This window comes from Dermacentor andersoni, chromosome 2, assembly GCF_023375885.2.
Source record: "Dermacentor andersoni chromosome 2, qqDerAnde1_hic_scaffold, whole genome shotgun sequence".
NCBI lineage: Eukaryota > Metazoa > Arthropoda > Arachnida > Ixodida > Ixodidae > Dermacentor > Dermacentor andersoni.
The window spans coordinates 75,829,228-75,850,204 of NC_092815.1; the positions used below are offsets into that span (position 1 = coordinate 75,829,228).

The 20,977-nt window shown below is 47.9% G+C and overlaps 1 protein-coding gene across 1 annotated transcript in view; it reads right to left on the reverse strand.

Moving 5' to 3' along the window:
* Nucleotides 1–20,977, reverse strand: part of AsnRS (asparagine--tRNA ligase) — a 43,981-nt gene that overhangs the window by 20,268 nt on the left and 2,736 nt on the right. The window contains exons 2-7 of the mRNA XM_050188753.2: nt 20,013–20,098; nt 19,865–19,927; nt 18,860–19,042; nt 16,402–16,551; nt 15,077–15,163; nt 8,383–8,469 (exon numbers count right to left, since the gene is read on the reverse strand). Of these exons, the coding sequence (XP_050044710.1) occupies nt 8,383–8,469; nt 15,077–15,163; nt 16,402–16,551; nt 18,860–19,042; nt 19,865–19,927; nt 20,013–20,098 (656 nt within the window). The remainder of the gene's footprint in view (nt 1–8,382; nt 8,470–15,076; nt 15,164–16,401; nt 16,552–18,859; nt 19,043–19,864; nt 19,928–20,012; nt 20,099–20,977) is intronic.

Sequence of the window (20,977 nt, forward strand, 5' to 3'; positions counted from 1 at the left end):
AAGTTAGTCCTTTCCGTCGTCTCTCTAATTTCTTTGATTACCTCTTTCAGCTCGCTGAGGACTGAGAAAACTGAGTCAGTTTCAGGGCTTACTGCTCTTTTTTTCAGGGTGGGGGAGTTATCTCCCTCGCTTGGTTCGTTGCTTTGACCTACTGGTCTGGCTACTGCTACGCTGGCAGGGCTCGGCTGTGCCTTCTTTTTCATTTCTGCTACCTGTTTGGTCAGCTCTTCATTAGCTTTATGCAAAGAGTTTACCTCCCTAATCAACTGTTCTATTCTGGCATCATTGCTTTCAGCCACCGCCGGCGTAGTGGAGCCAGCGACGATTCTCACTGTACCTTTGACTTTATCCGCCCAGGCGGTCCGAACTGTTGGCTTGGCACCAGGTGTTCCATCTTCTAAGCGCGCCTGCGCTCCTCCCGACTTGGAGCGGCTTCTCTCCCTCGCATTTGATCGCGACCAGGCGCGTTCCCTTTGCACCTGCGCTCCTCCCGACTTGGGGCGGCTTCTCTCCCTCGTGACCGATCGTGACCGGGCGCGTTCCCTTCGGCGAGCTCGTACCACATAGGGTGTTTGAAATCTCTGCTTTCACGTCTTGTCTCCGGTGGGATGGTCTCCTCCACAGAACTTGCACTTGGGCGTGCAAACGTGGTCCGCTTGTGGGTTGGGGGCTCCACACCCTCTACACTGAACAGAGTCCGGCGTGGGGCACACGTCCGAGCGGTGTCCTACCCTACCACAAGTAAAACACACATCAAATTGTTTCCTGTAGAGGTAACATCTCAACAAGGTCGGCCCGTAGCGCACAAAGTTTGGCACTCTCAGTCCATCGAAGAGGACGACTGAGCTCAACGTCTTGATGCGCTTGGCGGCCAAAGCGAGCGGGTTGCGCTCCTGCACAATATTCCTTGTGATAGTGGACTGGGAGTCCATGATGTCGACTTGTCTAATAACCCCTTTGCATGTGGCGTGCGGGGCTGTCTCGTACGCATAGACTTCGTACTCCGTTTTCACGATATTGAAGGACTGGATTCTCACGTACCTTGCCGCATGGTCTGGTTCAGGCGTGCTCACCACCACGATATTTTGTGTGAAGTTGGGACACACCATGTCTTCACTTGCTTGCTCTGCCGTTAGGCCTGAAGCCTCGGTCACTGCAGTTCCAATAGCGGTGGTACTTACTTTGCTCAAATTTAGTCCTCCTCGTGGCCTGATTATAATCTTCCGATGCTCCTTGGGCAGTTGGGGCATCCTTGAGGCCTTGACTATACGATACTTGATAGAGCCGGTGTTGGTGGCGGGTTCCTTGCTGCCGCCGGTAGCGGTGTCTTTGCCGGACGCTTGCGAGGTACTTGGCGTCGCGTTCGCCATGTTGCTGCTCTTCTTTCCAGCACGGGATCATCGTCCGGTAGCCACTTGCCAACCGAAATCTTCCTCGTTGTTGTCCTCTTCCTCTTCCATACGGGAGTCTGCCATGTCCGCCTGGCATGTTCTCAAAAATTATGAATACAGTCAACGACTAAATTTTCGGACGGCCAAATTTTCGGACATGCCTGATATTTCGGACGTCTTCGCGGCACCGCCACGAGCCCCATAGAATCAATGTATAAGGACATCTGCAGTTTCGGACGCTCGAACCCCCCGCCGTCCAATTTTCCAGACTTTTTGACGCGATGGAAGGTCCTTTGGCTCCTCGCGCAGGAAATCGACTTGCCGCCGAAGCATATCACCGCTTTGAACCACAGCTAGCCAAATCTAGCCGTCACACACCGATTTGGTCTGGCCATGCTGGCTCTGTTCAAAGGTACAAAAAGCCTGGGGAGTGATCACAAACGAATCAAAATCAGTTTTGGAAGGACAGTACCACTGGTAGAAACTAAAGAAAGGAAAGGTATGAGCAAATTGAATGACAGGCAGCTACAAGAAGTGGCGAAAAACATTCAAAGGATGGTATCCAAGCAACCGCAAAGGGCATGGACATACGACGAGTTAATAGATATTTTTAAACAAGAGCTAGAGAAGGGACAGATTAGGAAACTAGGAAGTAAGCAGGGAAAACGTAAACCGAAAAGCTGGTGGGACCGAGAAGTTAAGGAGGCCATAGAGCAACGCAAAGATGCGTGCAGAAAACACAGAGCAGCAAAGAAAAGGGGAGCCACACCAGAAGAGGTGGAGACAAAATGGGAGGATTACCTTGCAATGAAAAGAGAAGCATTGGCATTAATTCAAGCCAAGATAGCAAAAGTTGGGGTACAGTGGTTGTTAGAGATACGAAAAAAAGACAGAAATGCCTCTAAGAACTTTTGGGAACACATAAGGCAACAGAGTAAGAAGACGGAGGTGGTTCAGCACTCACTGACCACACCAGAAGGAACAAAGACAGAGGGAGAGGAAGCTCAGGAATATATTAGGTTAACAATAGAGGCAGGATTTGCAGAGCCAGTGGGTAGCGAAATGGAGAACAATGACAACAGCAGGACAGAATTAGAGGACGAGAACAGAGGGATGACAAGTAAGGAATGGGACAGAATTGAACACAAGGTCCCCGTGGGAAGAGCGACAGGACCTGATGACATACCTATGAAATTGATAAGCATATTAGGCCAGAAACGTACATTAAAATTACGACAACTTCTTGAACAAATAGTAGTAGGGGGAGATGATCCACAGGACTGGAAATCAAGCAGAATGATATTAGTTTACAAAGGTAAGGGAAGCAAGGACAACATTAAATCCTACAGGCCAATAACTGTCACATCAGTCATATACAGAGTAGCAATGCAGATGGTGAAAATGAGAATGGAGGAATGGGCAGAACGTGAAGAGATCTTGGGAGAACTGCAGAATGGATTTAGAAGGAACAGAAGGCTAGATGATAATTTATTCGTTATAACACAGTGCATAGAGATAGCGGCAGCCAAGCAGAAACCGCTATGGATAGCTTTTTTAGACATTAGAGGAGCCTATGATAATGTAAACCGAGAAAAGTTATGGAGCCAGTTGAGGGAATATGGTCTAGATAGAAAGGTGATTGGGTTCCTACAACAAGTTTATACAGATAATGAGGTAGAGATAACATGGGAGGGGGAAACTACAAAGCCAGCTAAAATAAGAAGAGGTCTCAGGCAGGGCTGTCCATTGTCGCCCCTGCTTTTTATGATTTACATGAGCCAAATGGAAAAGAGACTAGAACAGAGCACAATAGGAACCGACATAAGCTATATGCTGGAAGGGCAGAAGGTAGCTCAAGTACTAGCCAGACTGATGTATGCAGATGATATTATACTGCTTGCTGACACCCGAGTAGGGCTACAGGAACTAATGAGCATAGGTGGAGAGGAGGGAGAAAAATTGGGACTGCAATTCAGTAGAGAGAAGTCTGGGATAATAGTATAAAATGAAGAAAGGGGGGAACCACTGGAAATACAAAGCACTAAGATTGATCATGTTGAAAAATGCAAGTATTTGGGCATATGGCTAAACGAGGGCAAAAAGTACTTGGAAGAACATGAAAAAATTATGATTGAAAAAGTGAAAAGGAACTCAGCTGTAATGAAACACAAGGCACTATGGAACTATAATAGGTACGAGGTGGTTAGGGGCGTATGGAAAGGGGTTATGGTACCTGGCCTCACATTCGGAAATTCAGTACTGTGCATGAAATCGGAAGTTCAGGCATGCATGGAAACAAGACAGAGAAGTGTAGGCAGGTTGGCCTTAAGAGCGCACAGGAACACCCCTAATGAGGGAGTGCAGGGGGACATGGGATGGATGTCATTCGAAGGTAGAGAGGCAATAAGTAAGCTAACATATGAACAGAGACTCCCAGCACTGGAGGAAAAAAGGTGGGCAGGAAAAGTGTACAAATATCTATACATAAAAAGTTTGAACACAAAGTGGACACTCAGAACGAGGAAGCTGAGGAATAGATACCTACAGCCGAGGGAGGGGGTCCAACGTGGTTCTAGTGTGGGAAAGGAGGTGAAGGAGACGGAAAGAAAAATGTGGGAAGAAAGAATGCTCGGAAAGCCAGTGCTATCTATGTATAGGTCCCAAAAACAGGAGATTAAGAGAGAGCTCTTATTTGATAACTCGCGGGGCAGCTCACTATTATTCAAAGCTAGGACGGGGGTTTTGAGAACGAAAACATACAGGGCTAAATTTGAAGACGTGGACCTTTTGTGCACAGCTTGCAGAGCCGAAATGGAGACCACAGAGCATATAGTGCTGAGATGCACAGACCTTCGCCCGACTCTGGCAGAGGGAACAGTGGCAGATATGGAAGGGGCATTAGGTTTTCCCGGGGAACGAGGGCAAATAGAGGAGAAAAGAGTGGCAGTAACGAAGGGGAGGCTAGAGGATTGGTGGAGGAAGTCAAGGGAGAGATAATACCATAAATCGGGGAGATAATGTTTTCTATACTTTTTTGGATAGTTATTTTGGGGTGAGGAGGGGAGTAAAAACTAGTTTAAGGAGAAGGGGATATAAAGAAAGGAAAAAAAATATAGGAGGGGGAGCAAAAGGCTAGGTGGCGCCAGCCGCCGCCCGTTACAAAGGGTGTAGCCGCCATCCATCCATCGCACTTCCGCCTCCGGCGGAGTTTCCGGAGCGGCGCCATTTCATTTGTTTGCATAGGCCACGTTTTGGCTAGCGTGGTGTGTGGTTGTGCTGTTGTGTCAAGTGTGCTCTGCAACGCTAGGCCTAGGTGCTTCGACGCTCGTCTGCAAACTCCACTGTTCGCAACTTGAGGATTTCGCTTGCCTTCGTAGCCCCCACTCCGTCTTCGTCGTCCTCGCCGATGGCATCGAAGCGAAGAAAGCAGTGCCGTCGGTTAACGATGGAGAAGAAAGTCGCCATTATTAAGCAAGTCGTGAGCGGCCCATCGCAGGCTGACGTGAGCAAGGAGTTCGGCATGGAGCAAGGAGTCAGGTTGTGGGGGATTCAGAAGACTCCGATATTGAAAATGAGGAGCCAATGTCTGCGCCGCCTACAAGCGCAGAGTTGACGCGAGCACTGTTGACTCTTTCATCAGGGTACAGTGCTGACATGACCCTTGCTCAGATCAAGGTGAATATGATCGCATGCAACCGGAACGCCGTCCAAACAACAATCAACAAGTTCTTCAAGCCACTGCAGCAATAAAACCGGCTGCCTGACGATGCACATGTACATAATAAACCGGCAGTCGGCTGCATACGGAGTTTTTGAAAGCTTTTTTTTATAGCCACTTCACTGATGCTTTGGCAGGGTTTCGGAAACCTGGTACTTCGCCCTTTACCTCTAGAGCCGAGAAAAAGAGAAAAAAAGTGCGTTTTTTGCATGCATTCATTTTTTCGTACTGCCTGAATTTTCGGACATTTTTACGTTCCCTAGAGGGTCCGAAAAATCGGTCGTTGACTGTATTTTAAATATCCTTGCCAGATTGCCTATATTTTCAATGTAAAAATATTTGAGAACTATGAATTTCAATACAGTGCATATTTCAGAATAACGCGCGTTTATTTTCCCCTTTACAACCGAAGAACATCAATATTACGAATTTGGCTAAAATTAACAGCGCCGCAACACTCACGTGAAACAGAAACCGTTGAGTGTGGTAGCTATCACCATCACCATGTCGAGTGCCAACTGCTTCACCAAGAACTTCACGACAAAGGTTTGGCGATGTTTGCGCGAGATCCAACGATGAATGCAGCTAGCGACGGCGCCAAGAAGAAGCGAAAGCAATTTTCGCTGCAGGACAAATTGGACGTATTACAGGAAATGCAACGCAGGGAAAAAGCAAATTGACATGTGCAGACAGCGTAGCATTGCCCCATCGACCATCACAGCCATATTGAAAGACCAAGACAAGATTGTCAAGCTTCGCTGGGAATCGCAGCTCGCTCCTACAAGGAAACGGCTGCGACTGGGAAACCTTCAAAACGTGTACTAAGCTGTTCTCACGTGGTTCAAGATTCCCAGACTGCAAAACATTCCCGTGACTAGCCCAATGCTCCAAAAAAAAGCCTGCAAATTTACCAACCCACTTGAAATAACTGGGTTCGACGCCAGTGTGGGTTGGCTTTTTCGTTTCCACCAAAGGAACAGAATAACTTGGCAGCTAGTCTCGGGCGAGGAAAAGGATGCTGGCAGAGAAGGCACGGATTCCTGGCGCAATGATCGTTTTCTAGAGGTGGCTGAATCTAATCTGAAGACTATATTTTCAACGCAGATGAGACAGCATGTTTTCATCAGCTCCTGCTAATCCGGATGATGCACTTCAAAGGGCAGTGCAAAGGAGGGAAGAAGTCGCATCTTCGCCTAACAGTCTTGCTCTGCTGCAATGCAAAAGGCACAAAGAAAATTAAACCACTTGTCATCGGCAAGTACCCGAAGCCTCGCTGCATGAAAAACGTCATGCTGTCACCATACGACTACTGCACCAAGAAATGAGCCTGGATGACCAGAGAACTCTTTTTCAAGTGGCTCATCAAATTCGACGACCAAATGAGGAAGGATGACCAAAGACAACTGCTCTGCTCACATTGCGAATGTTCGTTTGATGCACGTTCGCTTGGAGTCTCTGCCGCCCAAACAACACGTCCTTGCTGCAGCCCCTAGACCAGGGCATTATAAAGAGTGTGAAAGCAGATTTTCGCAAGCGCCTCGTGCAGCGGTTGATTACCAACCTCCGCCTGAGCAGCTGACTGCAATCAATATTTGTCAGGCAGCAGAAATGCTCACAGGAGCTTGGTGGAACTTGAAGGCATCCACCATTAGCAACTGCTCGCGAAAAGCAGGGCTTGTCAAAGCGCCTGTGCAGCTTGAAGATGATTTGGAGGTGACCGACAAAAACCCAGGGGACTTGTGGACCGAGGTTGCGGAACTGCTGCTCGCCCTCTCTTCCTTCGACGACTACGTGGTGAACGACAGCAGACCTTACAAACCAAGAGATTGTTAACTGCGTTTGCGACGTCTCCGGTGACGATGATGACCCAAAGATGACTGTGGGTCACCGAACACAAAAGATGAGATCACGTTGAACATTGATGTTTTAGTGCACATGAACAAAGTCCACACTTTCATCGCTCAGTGCAATGACGTACCCGATGAGATAATGCATAATGTGGAAGATCTAGACGCATTTCTAATCGGTCGTGTGTGCTGCATGCGCCTGAAGAAAATCACTGATTTCTTCAAATAAAGCAGCTTTGAAGTGAGTGAAACATTTGTATTTGAGAGTATGCTTGTCTGCACGCACGTCTACTGCCAAAGTACATCATTTTGATTCCTAGGTTTGTCCACTGGCTTACAACCGTAAGTTTTTCATTGCAACGATATTTCAAAATAACGAACCATTTTTGGCAGTCCCGTGTGATTCGTTACATTGAGATTTGACTGTATGCCCTTGTGGGTAGTCACAGCTATCACTGCCAACCCTATTGTAATAAGCATATTCACCTGTATGTTTCACAGTACATGTAGCGTAGTGCTGTTAGAATTGTACTGTGTGCATTTAAAAGGTGACAACCCAAACATGCCAAATGTACCCTGCTGCATGCTGCAGGCGGCACAAGGTGAGCGCCTGTTTTGCTCAGGCGGGATTGTATTTTGGCATTGCCCACCAGTTCGATTTCATTTTGGATTCCTGTTGCTCTCTCAAAACACTACACAATAGGAAAACAACATAGCATATCTCAAGTCGCTCGTGCTCCCGCCAGCTTGACACATGTAGGCATCTTGCATCCAGCAAGGATGCTCGCCGATTGGGCCCATCAAAACTTCCTGCCAAAATGCCCGGCCTGAAGAAGCTGCTAACCAAGGCCAAATGTAAGGTGTGCAAACATAAGCTAGCTGAAGCCACAAGAACAATGTTTGTCTTGGGCTGCTTGGGCCCCACCAGTTCGGCGTCTTGTGCTGTAGCGGTTCGCACAACACTTCGCATTACGTAGACGTCAGATACAATAGAGCCTTCCAAATTTTTTAGCGACTTCAGATCGTATGTTATCCTGGTTAGTACGTTTCTTTGTCACATTTTTTTCTAAGACATATGAATGAAGTTCTACTGTATACAACATCATTTCATACAAATGCTGTTCATACAAGAACAAGAATGATCAGCAATGGTTATTTAATATACTGTCTATGTGCATGCAACTATGAATTGTGTTTGTGCATCACTCTTATTGCATATATACTTCAGGAGGACTGACTGTTAGGCTAATTGGGCTTGCTTTATAATTATGCTAGATTAGCACAAATTAATAATGGACACAAAGAACAAAGTGGACTGGGACAAGCACTAATCACACTTTGCACCTGTCCTTGTCCACTTTGTTCCTTGTGTCCCTCATTAATCTGCGCTAATCTACCATAACTCTTACTACAGACAGACAAATACCTCGTTGAGGACATTGTCGAGGCCTCCAGCCGGAGCATCTCCAACAAGTTCCCAATAATCGACATGAAGCTCATGGCCACCGGGTGCCTGCAAGCAAAAGTCACATGGTCAGTGAGCAAAATGACAGAATAACAAGCAACATTTATTTCAAATACTGTCTATGTGCATCTACAGAATTCTAACATGGATGAACAGCTACATGTAATCAATGTAGAAAAAGCAATTTTCTTCCAAAGTGTGATCTTTGCAATTTGTACTTAAATGTACACTTCTAATATTTTTTGTGTACTTATCATTATTTTGTATTATTAACCTATTGTCTACTCGTATTTGTACTATCTGCTGACTGCCCAGCTTTGCACACAAGCAATATTGCTTGTGCAGTCTGGATATATATCAGTGATGTGAAAATATGTAACAAAAGAGAGGGTATGAGCCATTGCTGACAAAGAAGTGCTCATATCGGCTCCGTCGTTAATGCCCGCTTTCGCAGTGCTAATTAGTTTGGATCTCGAAGATTTTAGTACCACTGTGATCGTGAAGGTATCCGATATCCTCCGACACCCGACTTTCCATCAAAGGTGCGTTTTTCATCGATTTATCGGACTTTACCTGGTTCACCGCCAATAGACATTGCTAGGCCTAAGCGAAGCCAAGGCTTGCTAGGCCTAGCCAGCCGTGCTACTGCCACGACAACATGGAGGTTTTCCCCACCGCTTTGACGCACGGTTCCCAGGTTTCCCAAATGTGCGTGCAAGTAGAGGGAGAAGAAATTATGCCCGAGGAATTTCATCTCACGCCCGGATGGCTGCACAACGGTGGGCACACGAGCCGAACACGCCTGCATGCAAAGCAGGGTGAGTCGAATTCTCGTACCGATACTCCGAGCTCTCAGCAGAAGACTAAATTCAACAAGAACGTCAGGACCGCAGTTATTCGGGCGTCTCGCATGCCCGCAATGCCTCCGGAAGAAATTAAGATCGTCGTGCGGCCCCGCGGAGGGCTCGATATTTCTAAGGCGGGAGCTGCATGCGTGGCTACTGCCATCATGGCGGCAGCGGGAATTGAGAAGGCAGATCGAGCTGAGGATATGGCGTGTCCCAATATCCATCAGAACATTATGGTGCTCAGCACTCCGTGTGAGGAGCAAGCGAACAAGTATGCTCGAATACAAGCTATCAACGTCCAAGGCAAAATATACGAAGTGAGCGCTTACGGAACGACCGCCCACGACACAGTCAAGGGCGTGATCAGGGGCATAGTGCTCGAGGACAGCGAAGCCGAAATAATGCAGCAGATCGTTACAAAGTACAACCCCCTCGCCGTGGGAGCGAAGCGTATCGGGAACACGACGACAATAATCGTTGTGTTCAACGGTATCAAGGTTCCCAAGTATGTGCGTTATGGATCCACGCTCTATCCGTGCAGTCTCTACAGGAAGCAAATAGAAGTGTGCAAAGTATGCGGCAAGGTCGGCCACAGGCGCGACGTGTGCCCCACACCAAACGTACGTGTCTGTCTTTCATGCGGTGTTTCTAATCCCAAAGAGGGCCACAAGTGTGTCCCCAAGTGCAAGCTCTGTGGCGAAGAACACCCCACTAGAGACCGCCTCTGCAGAGCCAAATACAAGGTTCCGTACGTCGTGCGGCGACGGCGATGGGAACGCCGTAACGCCGAAGAACAGCGAAAGCAAGGACTCGAATCAAGCGACTTTCCACGCCTAGGCCGCTCCCGCTCGCGCAGCGCTTCTCGTGGCGGATCCCGCAGCGCGTCGCGCCATGCCTCACGCCACGCATCACGTTACGCTTCCCGTCATGCCTCGCGCAGCGCATCCCGCGGTCGTGACTCGTCGGACAGGAACAGCTGCGGCGCAAAGCGATTGCGCTCCCGTGACAAAGTCAGCTGGGCCGACGTAGCCAAGGGCGAAGTTAAAGGCAGCAGCGCCAGCTCCAACAGCGCCACTAGTGACCGAAGCACTCCGAGCAGCTGGCAGGCGTGGACTAGCAGCCCCTACTACAAGGAACTCGAACAACTCCGCGCAACCAATGCGACCCTGGTGGAAACCACGCGCCGGCTTGCCGAAGAGCTAGCCGAGGTCAAGAAAGAACTTCAAGCACAGCAAGCCCATCCAAGGACAGAGCCAGCTCAGTCACCCGAGACACCTACACTCGCCACCGACACGCCATCACACCAAGGCATACAATCAATAGACACAACCCAAGACGAGCCCCAGGAGGAGAAGACCACTGATCCAACCCCCAAGAAACGAGCACGCACCAAACCAACACGCACCGCTGTCGCCGAGCAGAACTCCGACACGCTATCGCACCAAGTCACAGAATCAAAGGACAAAACCCAAGACGCGCCCCAGGAGGAGAAGATCACTGACCCAACCACCAAGAAACGAACACGCACTTCATCACGACATAACAAGGACCTGACCCAATTGGAAACTCAGCTCGAAGCCAAAATTGAAGCGCTCGCCAACATCTACGCCAGCACGGCTGCCGTGACCGACCAACGACTGGCACGGCTGGAGGAACTGATCACCACGTCCTTCCGCACCATACAAGAGCGTTTTGAATTCATTGAACACACCCTCAAGCCCATAGTCCGCAGCCCCATCTTTTCAGCGGAATTCGCCAAACACCCATACCTCCAAGAACAGATGCAAGCCCCACCCTCGCCACAACTATGTCCCAAAACCAATCCACAATAGCATCGCTACCAGGCCTTACGGTCTGGCAGTGGAACTGCCACAGTTACAACAACAAGAGAGCAGTGCTGCAACAACATATTACCACAGTAAACAAGAAACCCGACATTATCCTGCTGCAAGAAACGGCGACGGTGACCCTCACCCTCCCTGGGTATCGCGCTCACGTTAGCCAGGCGGAGGGATGGGGCGTCTGCACGTTCGTCCGCAAAGGGCTCACGTTCATCGAGCACCAACTCAAACACGGCCGCAGCAGGGTGGAATACGCCTTCACCGAAATCATCCCAAGCAAACAACGGAAAGGCAGCCTGTTCATCGCCAACATCTACAGTAACCCCAAGCACCAAACACAGAAATTCAAGACCCTACTACACACAGCCAGCACGCAAGCCAGAGACAACACGTTGCTGGTCGGAGGGGACTTCAATGCCGCCCATCGAGCGTGGGGTTATGTAATGGACACAGCCAAGGGACGGGACTTATTACAGGATACCCTGGACCACAAATGTGTCCCAATCACGGACCCCGCGCATCCTACCCGCATCGGCAACTCCGTAGCACGAGACACCACACCAGACCTTACGTTCATAAAAAATGACCACACGGGCAAAGTAACATGGCACAACACGGGCGTCGACCTGGGCAGTGACCACTACATCCTCGAAATTACGATACCCAACCAATCACGGAGAAATACCATTATACATAAGTGGACGGACTGGGACGAATTCCGTAAGGGGCGCCTCACCACAGCACAAGACATCACAGAGATCGAAACCTGGACGGCGGAACTCCGCGATGCAGTGCGCTCAGCCACAAAGACCATAGAAACAGACGAGGACGTCTTCATCATGGACAGCCGCCTGGCCCACCTGATAGAGGCCAAACGTTCGATACAGGCGCGTTGGAAGCAGCACCGGCTGAATCGCAAATTGAGGAAGAAGGTGGCTGACTTAAATAGGGCCATTGAACAACATTGCAGGCTCCTGTGCCGTCAACAGTGGAACGAGATCTGCAACCGAGCTGACAGGGAATTGCATCGCAGTTGTACATGGAATCTATTTCGGCACCTCCTAGACGAAACAAAGACCAAGTCAAACCAGCGCGACCGCCTGGCCTGCCTCATGCACACCATCACACAACAACAAGGAAAAGACGCTGTTATCAGGAGCCTGGAAGCCAAGTATCTGCCAGACACGCCAACGGAAACCCACCCGCCGTACGGGGGGCTGCCCAACACGTGGCTCGACCGAGACATTACCATATCAGAGGTACGGGTAGCGCTGCACGAGCTCAACACCCGCTCAGCAGCCGGCCCAGATCTCGTTACAAACAAGATGCTACGCAACCTGGACGACGCTTCGATAGAGGCCCTAACCGATTACTTCAATGAATGCTGGCATTCGGGCAAGCTCCCCTGACAGTGGAAAACGGCAAGAACGATCCTGATTCCGAAACCGGGCAAACCACTGGACATCGGCAACCTTCGTCCCATCTCGCTGACGTCCTGCGTGGGCAAGGTGCTGGAGCACGTGGTCGCCAACCGGTGGCAGGAATACCTAGAGAAGAAAGGCCTCTATCCTGACACGATGATCGGCTTCCGGCGCAGACTCAGCACACAAGATGCCATGTTACAACTCAAACAAGAAATCGTCGACAACAAGACACAAGACAGCAAAGTAATTCTGGGTCTCGATTTACAAAGTGCATTCAACAAAGTCAAACACTCAGCCATATTAGGACAAGTATCAAGACTCAACATGGGGGTAACGAGCTACAATTATATTCAAGACTTCTTGACCAACCGCACGGTAGAACTGCACGCCGGAGACCTCAAGCTCCCCGAACACAAGCTCGGCAGTACGGGTACTCCACAGGGTTCGGTCATATCGCCGTTGCTCTTTAACCTCGTCATGATCGGGGTAGCGAGGGCAGTAACGGGGACCGGCGTCCGGCATACGATCTACGCCGACGACATTACCCTGTGGGCGGCGGGCGGCACCGACGCCAGCATCGAGCAACAGCTGCAAGCGGCGGTTACCGCCATCGAGCAGCACCTTGATGGCACAGGCCTAATGTGCTCGCCCGCCAAATCCGAGCTGTTCGTCGTCACACCGCTTCGACCGGGACGGAAGCGCGCTCCTCTTCGGGCGTGTGATCACATCAAAATTGTGACTGCATCGGGGCAACGCATCCCCGAAGTTCCCAAGATCAGGGTCCTGGGCCTGCTGCTCAACAAGAGCGGCCGCAACGACGAGACCATCAACAAGCTTACCACCAAGGCAATGGACGCCATCCGGCTCATACATCGAGTCTCTACACGACGGGCAGGCATGTGTGAAGACAGTCTCGTTCGCCTTGTCCAGTCGTTCGTGATCAGTCACATCGCCTACGTTGCGCCCTACCTTAACTGGCACGTCACTGACAGGACCAAGATCAACACCCTGATCAGACGGGCTTACAAGACAGCGATGGGTTTAATGGAGACCACGAGTACGGCTCGGCTCTTGCAGCTCGGCGTCCATAACACCCTAGAAGAAATAGCTGAGGCGCAGCTCACCGCGCAATTCGTGCGCCTCTCTACCACCAAGACGGGCCGCTGTATACTGTCCTTGGGTTACAACCCCCAAGCTCCCAGCCGGCAACCGTGCGAGATCACAGATGAGGCGCGGGCCCACATTTACGTGGACCCCATCCCGAAGAACATGCACCCAGAATACAACCAAGAACGGCGGCAGGCGCGGGCCAAGGCCCTCACCGAGCAACTCGGCCAAGACCCGCACGCCCGGTACGTGGACGCCGCGGAATACAAGCGGGAAGGCTTCGCGGCAGTGGTCGTTGCGGCGGCTACCGGCACCAAGACAACGGCAGCGAGCGTGCGGTGCACGCACGCCACAGACGCCGAGGAGGTTGCCATCGCTCTGGCGATCACCGAGGCCGAGTGTCGCACCGTGCTCAGCGACTCGAGGAATGCCGTGCGCAACTTTGCCAAGGGGCGAATATGCGCGCCGGCGGCCGCCATCATCGGCAAGCTCCAACTTCAAGAACGCGGCAGCACCGTCCGTATCAAGTGGTTCCCGGCGCATGCCGGCGAGTGTGCATCCTCACCGAACCACAACGAGACGGCCCATACGGCGGCGCAAGCGCTTACCTTCCGCGCCCCCGAGAGTGACCGTTCCGTGTGGTGGTTCGAAACCAAGGACAGATTGACTAGTTATGCCGAAGTAACCAAGTGTTACCGCTTAGCTCGACGGACAATGCCGCCTCCCCACCCGGCACTCAGTCGGGAGGAGGGCGTAATCCTAAGACAAATACAGACCGCGTCACTCCTCGCCCCCGCAATGCTGCACGTGCTTCACCCAGAGCTCTATCCGAGTGGGCTGTGCGGTGTTTGTGCAGCGGGTCCGGCGGACCAATGGCACATCATGTGGGACTGTGCCAGGTTCCCGACGGCAGCTACCTCCAGGACTTACCCGCCAGAACTTCAAAGTGCATTGCAGTCAGCAGACAAGGACTCGCAACTATGGGCCATCCAGCAGGCCCGGGGTGCACTCGAAAAGCACAAGCCTCATGACCCACTACAAACGGGCCCAACTGGGCTAGTGCAGAGTAGGGTACAACCCCGGGTAGACGCTTGGCCAGCGTCACGACTCGTTAAATCGTCGTTTGCCGGCACTTTATTAAAGTTATTCCTATCCTATCCTATCCTATGTAACAAAAGATTATCATTATTAAATCTGAGCTCACTTCTCTCGCCATTCACATAACAGCAGATCAATCATATAAAAATAAAGCAGTTTAAGTTATCCAAAACTCAAGCAACAATTTGTATTGTGCTACAACAGAACACATTGATCTACCATGTCTGTCTGACACTAAAGGCCATAATGCTCCCACTGCTTGCCCAATCATAAATATATCTCTGCTTCCAAGCCAAGTGTTGGGCAAAGGCGGCATGTAAAGTCATTAGAAACTCACTGTTTTGCCTTCAAGCACAGGACGAAGCTCTCCATAAAGGTGGACGGACGACTCAGTAGTCAATACAAGGGCCTCGTACGTGTGACACTGGAAGAGAGATATACGAATGTGTAGCTCCCAATGATGTGCCTAACTTGAAAAATAAAGCAAATTAGTCATCATAACAGCTTGTGAAATGCCTGACAATTTCAATAATGACCACATTTTGTGCCTTATGCTCACATTTCAGCATGGTGATTTAGAATTTTAAAACTTTCCCTGTTGTTTAATTTAGATACTGTATGGACTCATGTAAGCACTGCACCCCCAACTTAACCGCCAAAAATTTGGAAAAAAAGATTTCTATCGGAGAAGCAATCACGTTCGGTGCCCCGATGCAGCACGCGCTGCGCACTTCTGGGTACCCCTACTATATGGCGAGAGCTGCGCGTTGAGCTCTGATGCAATGAATGGTACATTCGGGGATCCGGTATGTGCAGCAGTCGCCGGCTGCACCGGCACCATTTTGACCAAAAGGTTTGGTCATGTGTAGAAGCCGCACCTTGTCAAAATTGTGAAAAAATAAATAAATAAATAAATAAATAAATAAATAAATAAATAAATAAATAAATAAATAAATAAACAGCGCGGCTCTTATACAAGTCTATACGGTATCTTTTCAGAAAGCAAAGCTCACCCAGATTTGGGTGGGTATGCATTCATAATAATAATAATAATAATAATAATAATAATAATAATAATAATAATAATAATAATAATAATAATAATAATAATAATAAATCTAGCATAAACACTGCCTCATGAGGGGAGAGAGAGAAATAACATTTATTATTTCCAAAGGAGCTAAGGCCCCAGCCTGGCCTTCCTGGTAGGTTCATGCCTCCTGGCCTAGCACGTTCTTGACATGCCACACCAGAAGCAGCCACCATAGTCTTTCAGTCATTCTTTCACTCCCTATTTACAGTCGTATACATGAGTGCGATTGGCGCAGTATTTCCACCACTGGTATTGCTCAGAATTTCACTAGTTTATAACTTAATCCTTTTCCCCCTTCGATCTTCAGAAAAAAACAGCTTTTCCAAAAAAATTATTTACTCATTATGTCCTACCTGCTAGGATGCTTGCATCATTACATGGATCTCGTTTTCTACAAGTTAATGCAACATGTTTATAATGCTGATGCAACAGTGTAAGTAACATACTGTTTGGTATGGTATAAGTGGATTACACTTTAGAGTAAACTTATTTGTTTCTTTTTAACATTAATAAATCAGTGTTCTGAGATCTCTACACAGCAGTCTGCAGCACAGATAGGGGTGACATACCAACTGGTCCGTGAGAATGCACTGGAGAAAACCCGTGCCATCCCGCAGAAGGATGAACATGAGTGAGCGGCCCTGCCTTCGTAGGTGATGGACCCAGCCAAACAGGTGTACACGTTTGCCCCGATGGCCTTTTGCTTCACGGATCTTGATCTGGGTAAGACACATCAGTAACCAAGGAAGTCATTAATTTATGTTCCGAGAAAACTAACTTTGCTGTTAGCTGCTCAGTAGACACAATATTGACAAAATGAAGCTTGCGCAACATTCCTTAATGCAAGCTAAAGGAATACACTGCATCAATGTAGTATATTCTTAGATTAGGTGCTCTATACAAGCATCATAATATTTGCTTTGTGCCGAGTGATGACTGTGTCGTAGAAAACATTGCAACTATTAAGTCGCGTATAGGTTTTTCACTCATCTTTCAGGCCTCCCTCAATCCAAATCGCCCTCAACGAATGATTGCCATGATTTGCCAGGAACTACTGCCTGCTTTGAGCCAGAGTTCCACACAGAGATTTTGCCACACTTCTGTAAAATGGGATAAAAAAGTAGTGCGAAGAGGCAGCCCCGATGAATTCTTTCAATGGGCCAAATTGCATTTTCCCGTTGTTGAAATGTGACAATATATATTTTCTTTTCATCATCAATGGCTGACTACAATTTATTGATTATAAATGGGATGTCTTGTGTCATGGGAGATGGCATAGCAATTTCATAAATCTTGAACTGTGCCTACATCAATTATAGAGGCTTATTCACTTTAACAGTGCATAGAGCCTTACAATAGAATAGAATCTATACCTTTAGCTTGACTTAATATTTGTCTTCAGCATGCACTTACAGTTACTAAAGAAGTAATATACTTTTTATTAGGGCACGGCTGTTCCTGCATCGAGCATTGGTGTGCCTCGGCGGCGTAACTGAGCAAACAAGCACAGCCAAGGATGAAAGAGTGAACACTGAGCGTAGCGGGGATGAAATATGGCGAGAGTGAAGGTAGTGCGAGGAGGAAAGTGGAGGAGGAGGGTGCAGCGGAAGCACAAGGAGGAAACCACCTTGAAGCACCACCAGATGGCACTCATGTCCGTAGATCTGCGGCACTGGTTGTACGAGGAAAAAAAAAAAGAACCAGAAAGCTCGTCTTCACACATAGCGTTCACCGCAAGCGTTTCCCGGTAAACATTACAGTTGCATAAGCTGCAGTGTCCCGGGAAGTGGCAGCTCTGTGGGCGGTCTACATATAGTGCAGGACATCGTGGCTCTGCCAGTCGGTGCAGTGATTGGAGCGATGCCTCAACATATCGCAAAATGAAGACATGTATACAGCTGCACTCAAATTTCACATTAGAGAGTATCGTACTCGTCGGTGATTTTTATTGTTTACTTTCTCTGCATTGAGATGTGCTTAAAAAAATAAAATGCACAGTTTATTGCAATAATGTAATGAAAACCATTTTACGGCGGGAACTGTAATGACTTATACGAATAGTGCAGGCAAATTCCATATACAGAAAGAGTTGAAGAAATTGCAGAGTCTGTATAACATGGGTGGATCTAGGGCAATATCCAGGAGGGGGCAGTGGGGATTGGGGCAGCAGGGCATGTTATGCAACGCCTGTAGCCTCACACTCAGCAACAAAATGCTTGAGCCAATGAGGCACAAAACCCCGCACATGCAAAGGGACAAGTAGTGTTACCCTATGTCAATCAATGTCAAAGAGCATTCAAGAACTGCATTTTTCCATCCTAGAAATGAATATATCAAGAAAATCATATTACCGGATCTCAAAGCCCCAAAACATGGCATAATGACTGCAACAAATAGAGCTTGGAAACGAACTGCAAAGCCATAGCACATGCCTCAATCTGTACTAACTATTTGAAAATTTTATTATGGAAGCAGAAAGAGAATTATGCTGGATGAATTCCTCTATCCTGCTGAGATGAGCTTGTTACTGTAATTTTTTGGGGTGTGCAATTGCTATAAGTCTAGTAATTGCCTCCCATAACCTGCCTGTTGACGACTTTCAGTTTGTTTCATAGTTATCCTGTAGTGTTTGGTTCAGGACTGCTTGAATTATGCATTAGGCTACTCTCTCTACAGCTCCTCCAGATCACAAGTGTATTCTTATGAGCCTTATGAGCTGTTTGACAGATGAAAGGGCCCGCTGAAGCCATCTGTCAGCTCGTATGGCTGGTGTTAGAAAAATGCATAGTATTCTTCGCTCACTGGTGCCATAAATACATTGGATCCAAAACCATAGATCAAGTCGTATCCATACTTCTCTGCTTGTTGCCTGTGATAACCACGTACAGCAACTTCTCAGCTGCAGAATACTTAACTGCAACAGTACATATATGTAAAGCATTCTTGCACTCGAAACAGAATGTTGGCCACACAAAATTGTGACATAACAAAGAAAAATATGCTTAAACAAGGTAAACTATTACTTACCTTGACTGCATCTGGTAAAGATGGATCAAGCTGTATCTTCACCTTCTTTGCTTCTTCAATGTTCTTCTCACGTCGCGCATCATCTTCTGCTTCTTTCTGCGTTCGCTCAGTATTCTTAAACTGCTCCCGTACCCAGATCTTCCGTACCTTCTTAAACTGCGACTGAGACACTAGGGTCCACTTCTGAAAAAAAAAAAAAAAAGGCAGAATCAAGTGAGCACAATATTCACTAGTTCCAACATGCAACGAGATGCAAATTAGGGTGCCCCCTCACAAGGCCCTGTCAGGAATTTTGGTTACACATTAGATGTTGTAAAGTGCTTTCCAGGAAGTGTTCCAACGTAAGAATTTTGAGAAAGGGTTCAATAGTAGCTGGTATAGCAGATGAAATGTTGCAAAGCCATGGTGTGAGGAGGTGAGCTACTCTCCCTCCCTCAAGCAGTGCCTGCAAGCAACATTGGGCAAATTATACCATAATAATGAAACCTACATTTTATTTATACACTCAGCAACTTTCATGTCTGTACATGTGGCAACACTAATCACTGCATTTTTGGAACATGTAAAGGATTACCTGAGAGCTAATGTCACATATGTCATGTTGTGAGAGGAGTTTATTATCCCGTCCCAACATTTCTGCTGAAGAAACAATAGTACAAGTTCTCTTCCTCAACATCATTCACACTTGTATGAAGATTTTGCAACAGGAGTGTGCGCATCCAAATTTTCATACTGAAATCTATTGAAACTGCAAATAAGCAACTGTTTATATGGAAGGGGTATGGCTAACAATGGGTTACCGCTCCTTTTGGCTCAATGGTCACATGACCTCAACTAAACTATGGTGATTTTTTTTCTTCATGGCTTCTACTAAACATTGGCATACATTCGATTCCACTAGCATAGGAATGAGTGAAATAGAGGAAATCATTTGCACTTGCCCTGTATATTTGATCAAGATTACAAAATATTTTTATCAAATACAAGTCTGGAAACCATACTTACCTCTCCATTTTTGCCATCACCGTAGAATAGAGGGAAGGGTTCTTCGGCAGCTATCCTCATTGCCTATGTAAAGAATACTTTGATCAGGAGTTTGACCAATGCCAACCAACTGTACCTTCAGTTTATTACAGGGAGCAACGACACAAACCTGTAGTAAACTCTTGACTGGCTTCAACTCACTGCCATCCCCCGATTCATCATCGCCATTCGCTTCAGATATATAAAGTGGATCTTCTGCAAGGTCAAGACAAGTACACATTAGCTCAGTGTGGTTTATAAAACTAATGTGTACCTAAATTACTGCTAGTATTAGTAGCACCACCAAAAAATTGAGGAGCAGGAGCACGCCAAATTTTTTGAGCAAGCAGCAAACCAGAGCACTTCACTGTACACGGGGCTAGATGTGGCTGTTCCATCAATGGGACTTCAAGAGGGCTAGATTGCATGAAATATTGATGTAGCAGTGCACTGAAGAAACACAATTAGTCAGAAAGAAACACGGATTTGATTGTGACATTTGATCACTAACAAATTTTACCTTTTTGTAGTAATATGTAGCCAATTGTTTTGTAGCCATATTTTTTAAAGGGATACTGAATAAAAAATTTGTCACCAATATTTCTGGTTTCAATGACAGCTATTGCGCCGATAGTGACCAAAAGAACACTCTTTCTGAACAGAAATGAGCGAAAAGTAATTAGTTTAATGAATATTTCTCAAATTGCCGCACCTAGTGGCGTCCTCTGAGGGCTCCGGCAGAGCCGGATATTGCATCACAGTTACCTGCCTCACTGCTTCCCGCCCACTGCGAGCGATAGCAACACCTCGGGGTGACATTGAAAAGGCAGCGCCTCAAGCCTGACGCTGTGCCGTCTGTTTTCTCGAGGAAGCGCAAAGACGCATTTGAAAAGAGAAGGCGAATATGCGTGGCTCTGCTATCGCAAACACCAGAGATCAGCGAGCTGGGGGAAGGCCAGTAAAGTAGTGCCAAACCGCACACAATAAACATGAGCGCCGGCAACACGTTCCTACGGCGTCTACCAAGGGTGTCTGCTACGGTGTCCGCGATTCGCGTGGCCCACGTCGTAGTAGACATCGCGGTTGTCTCCACTC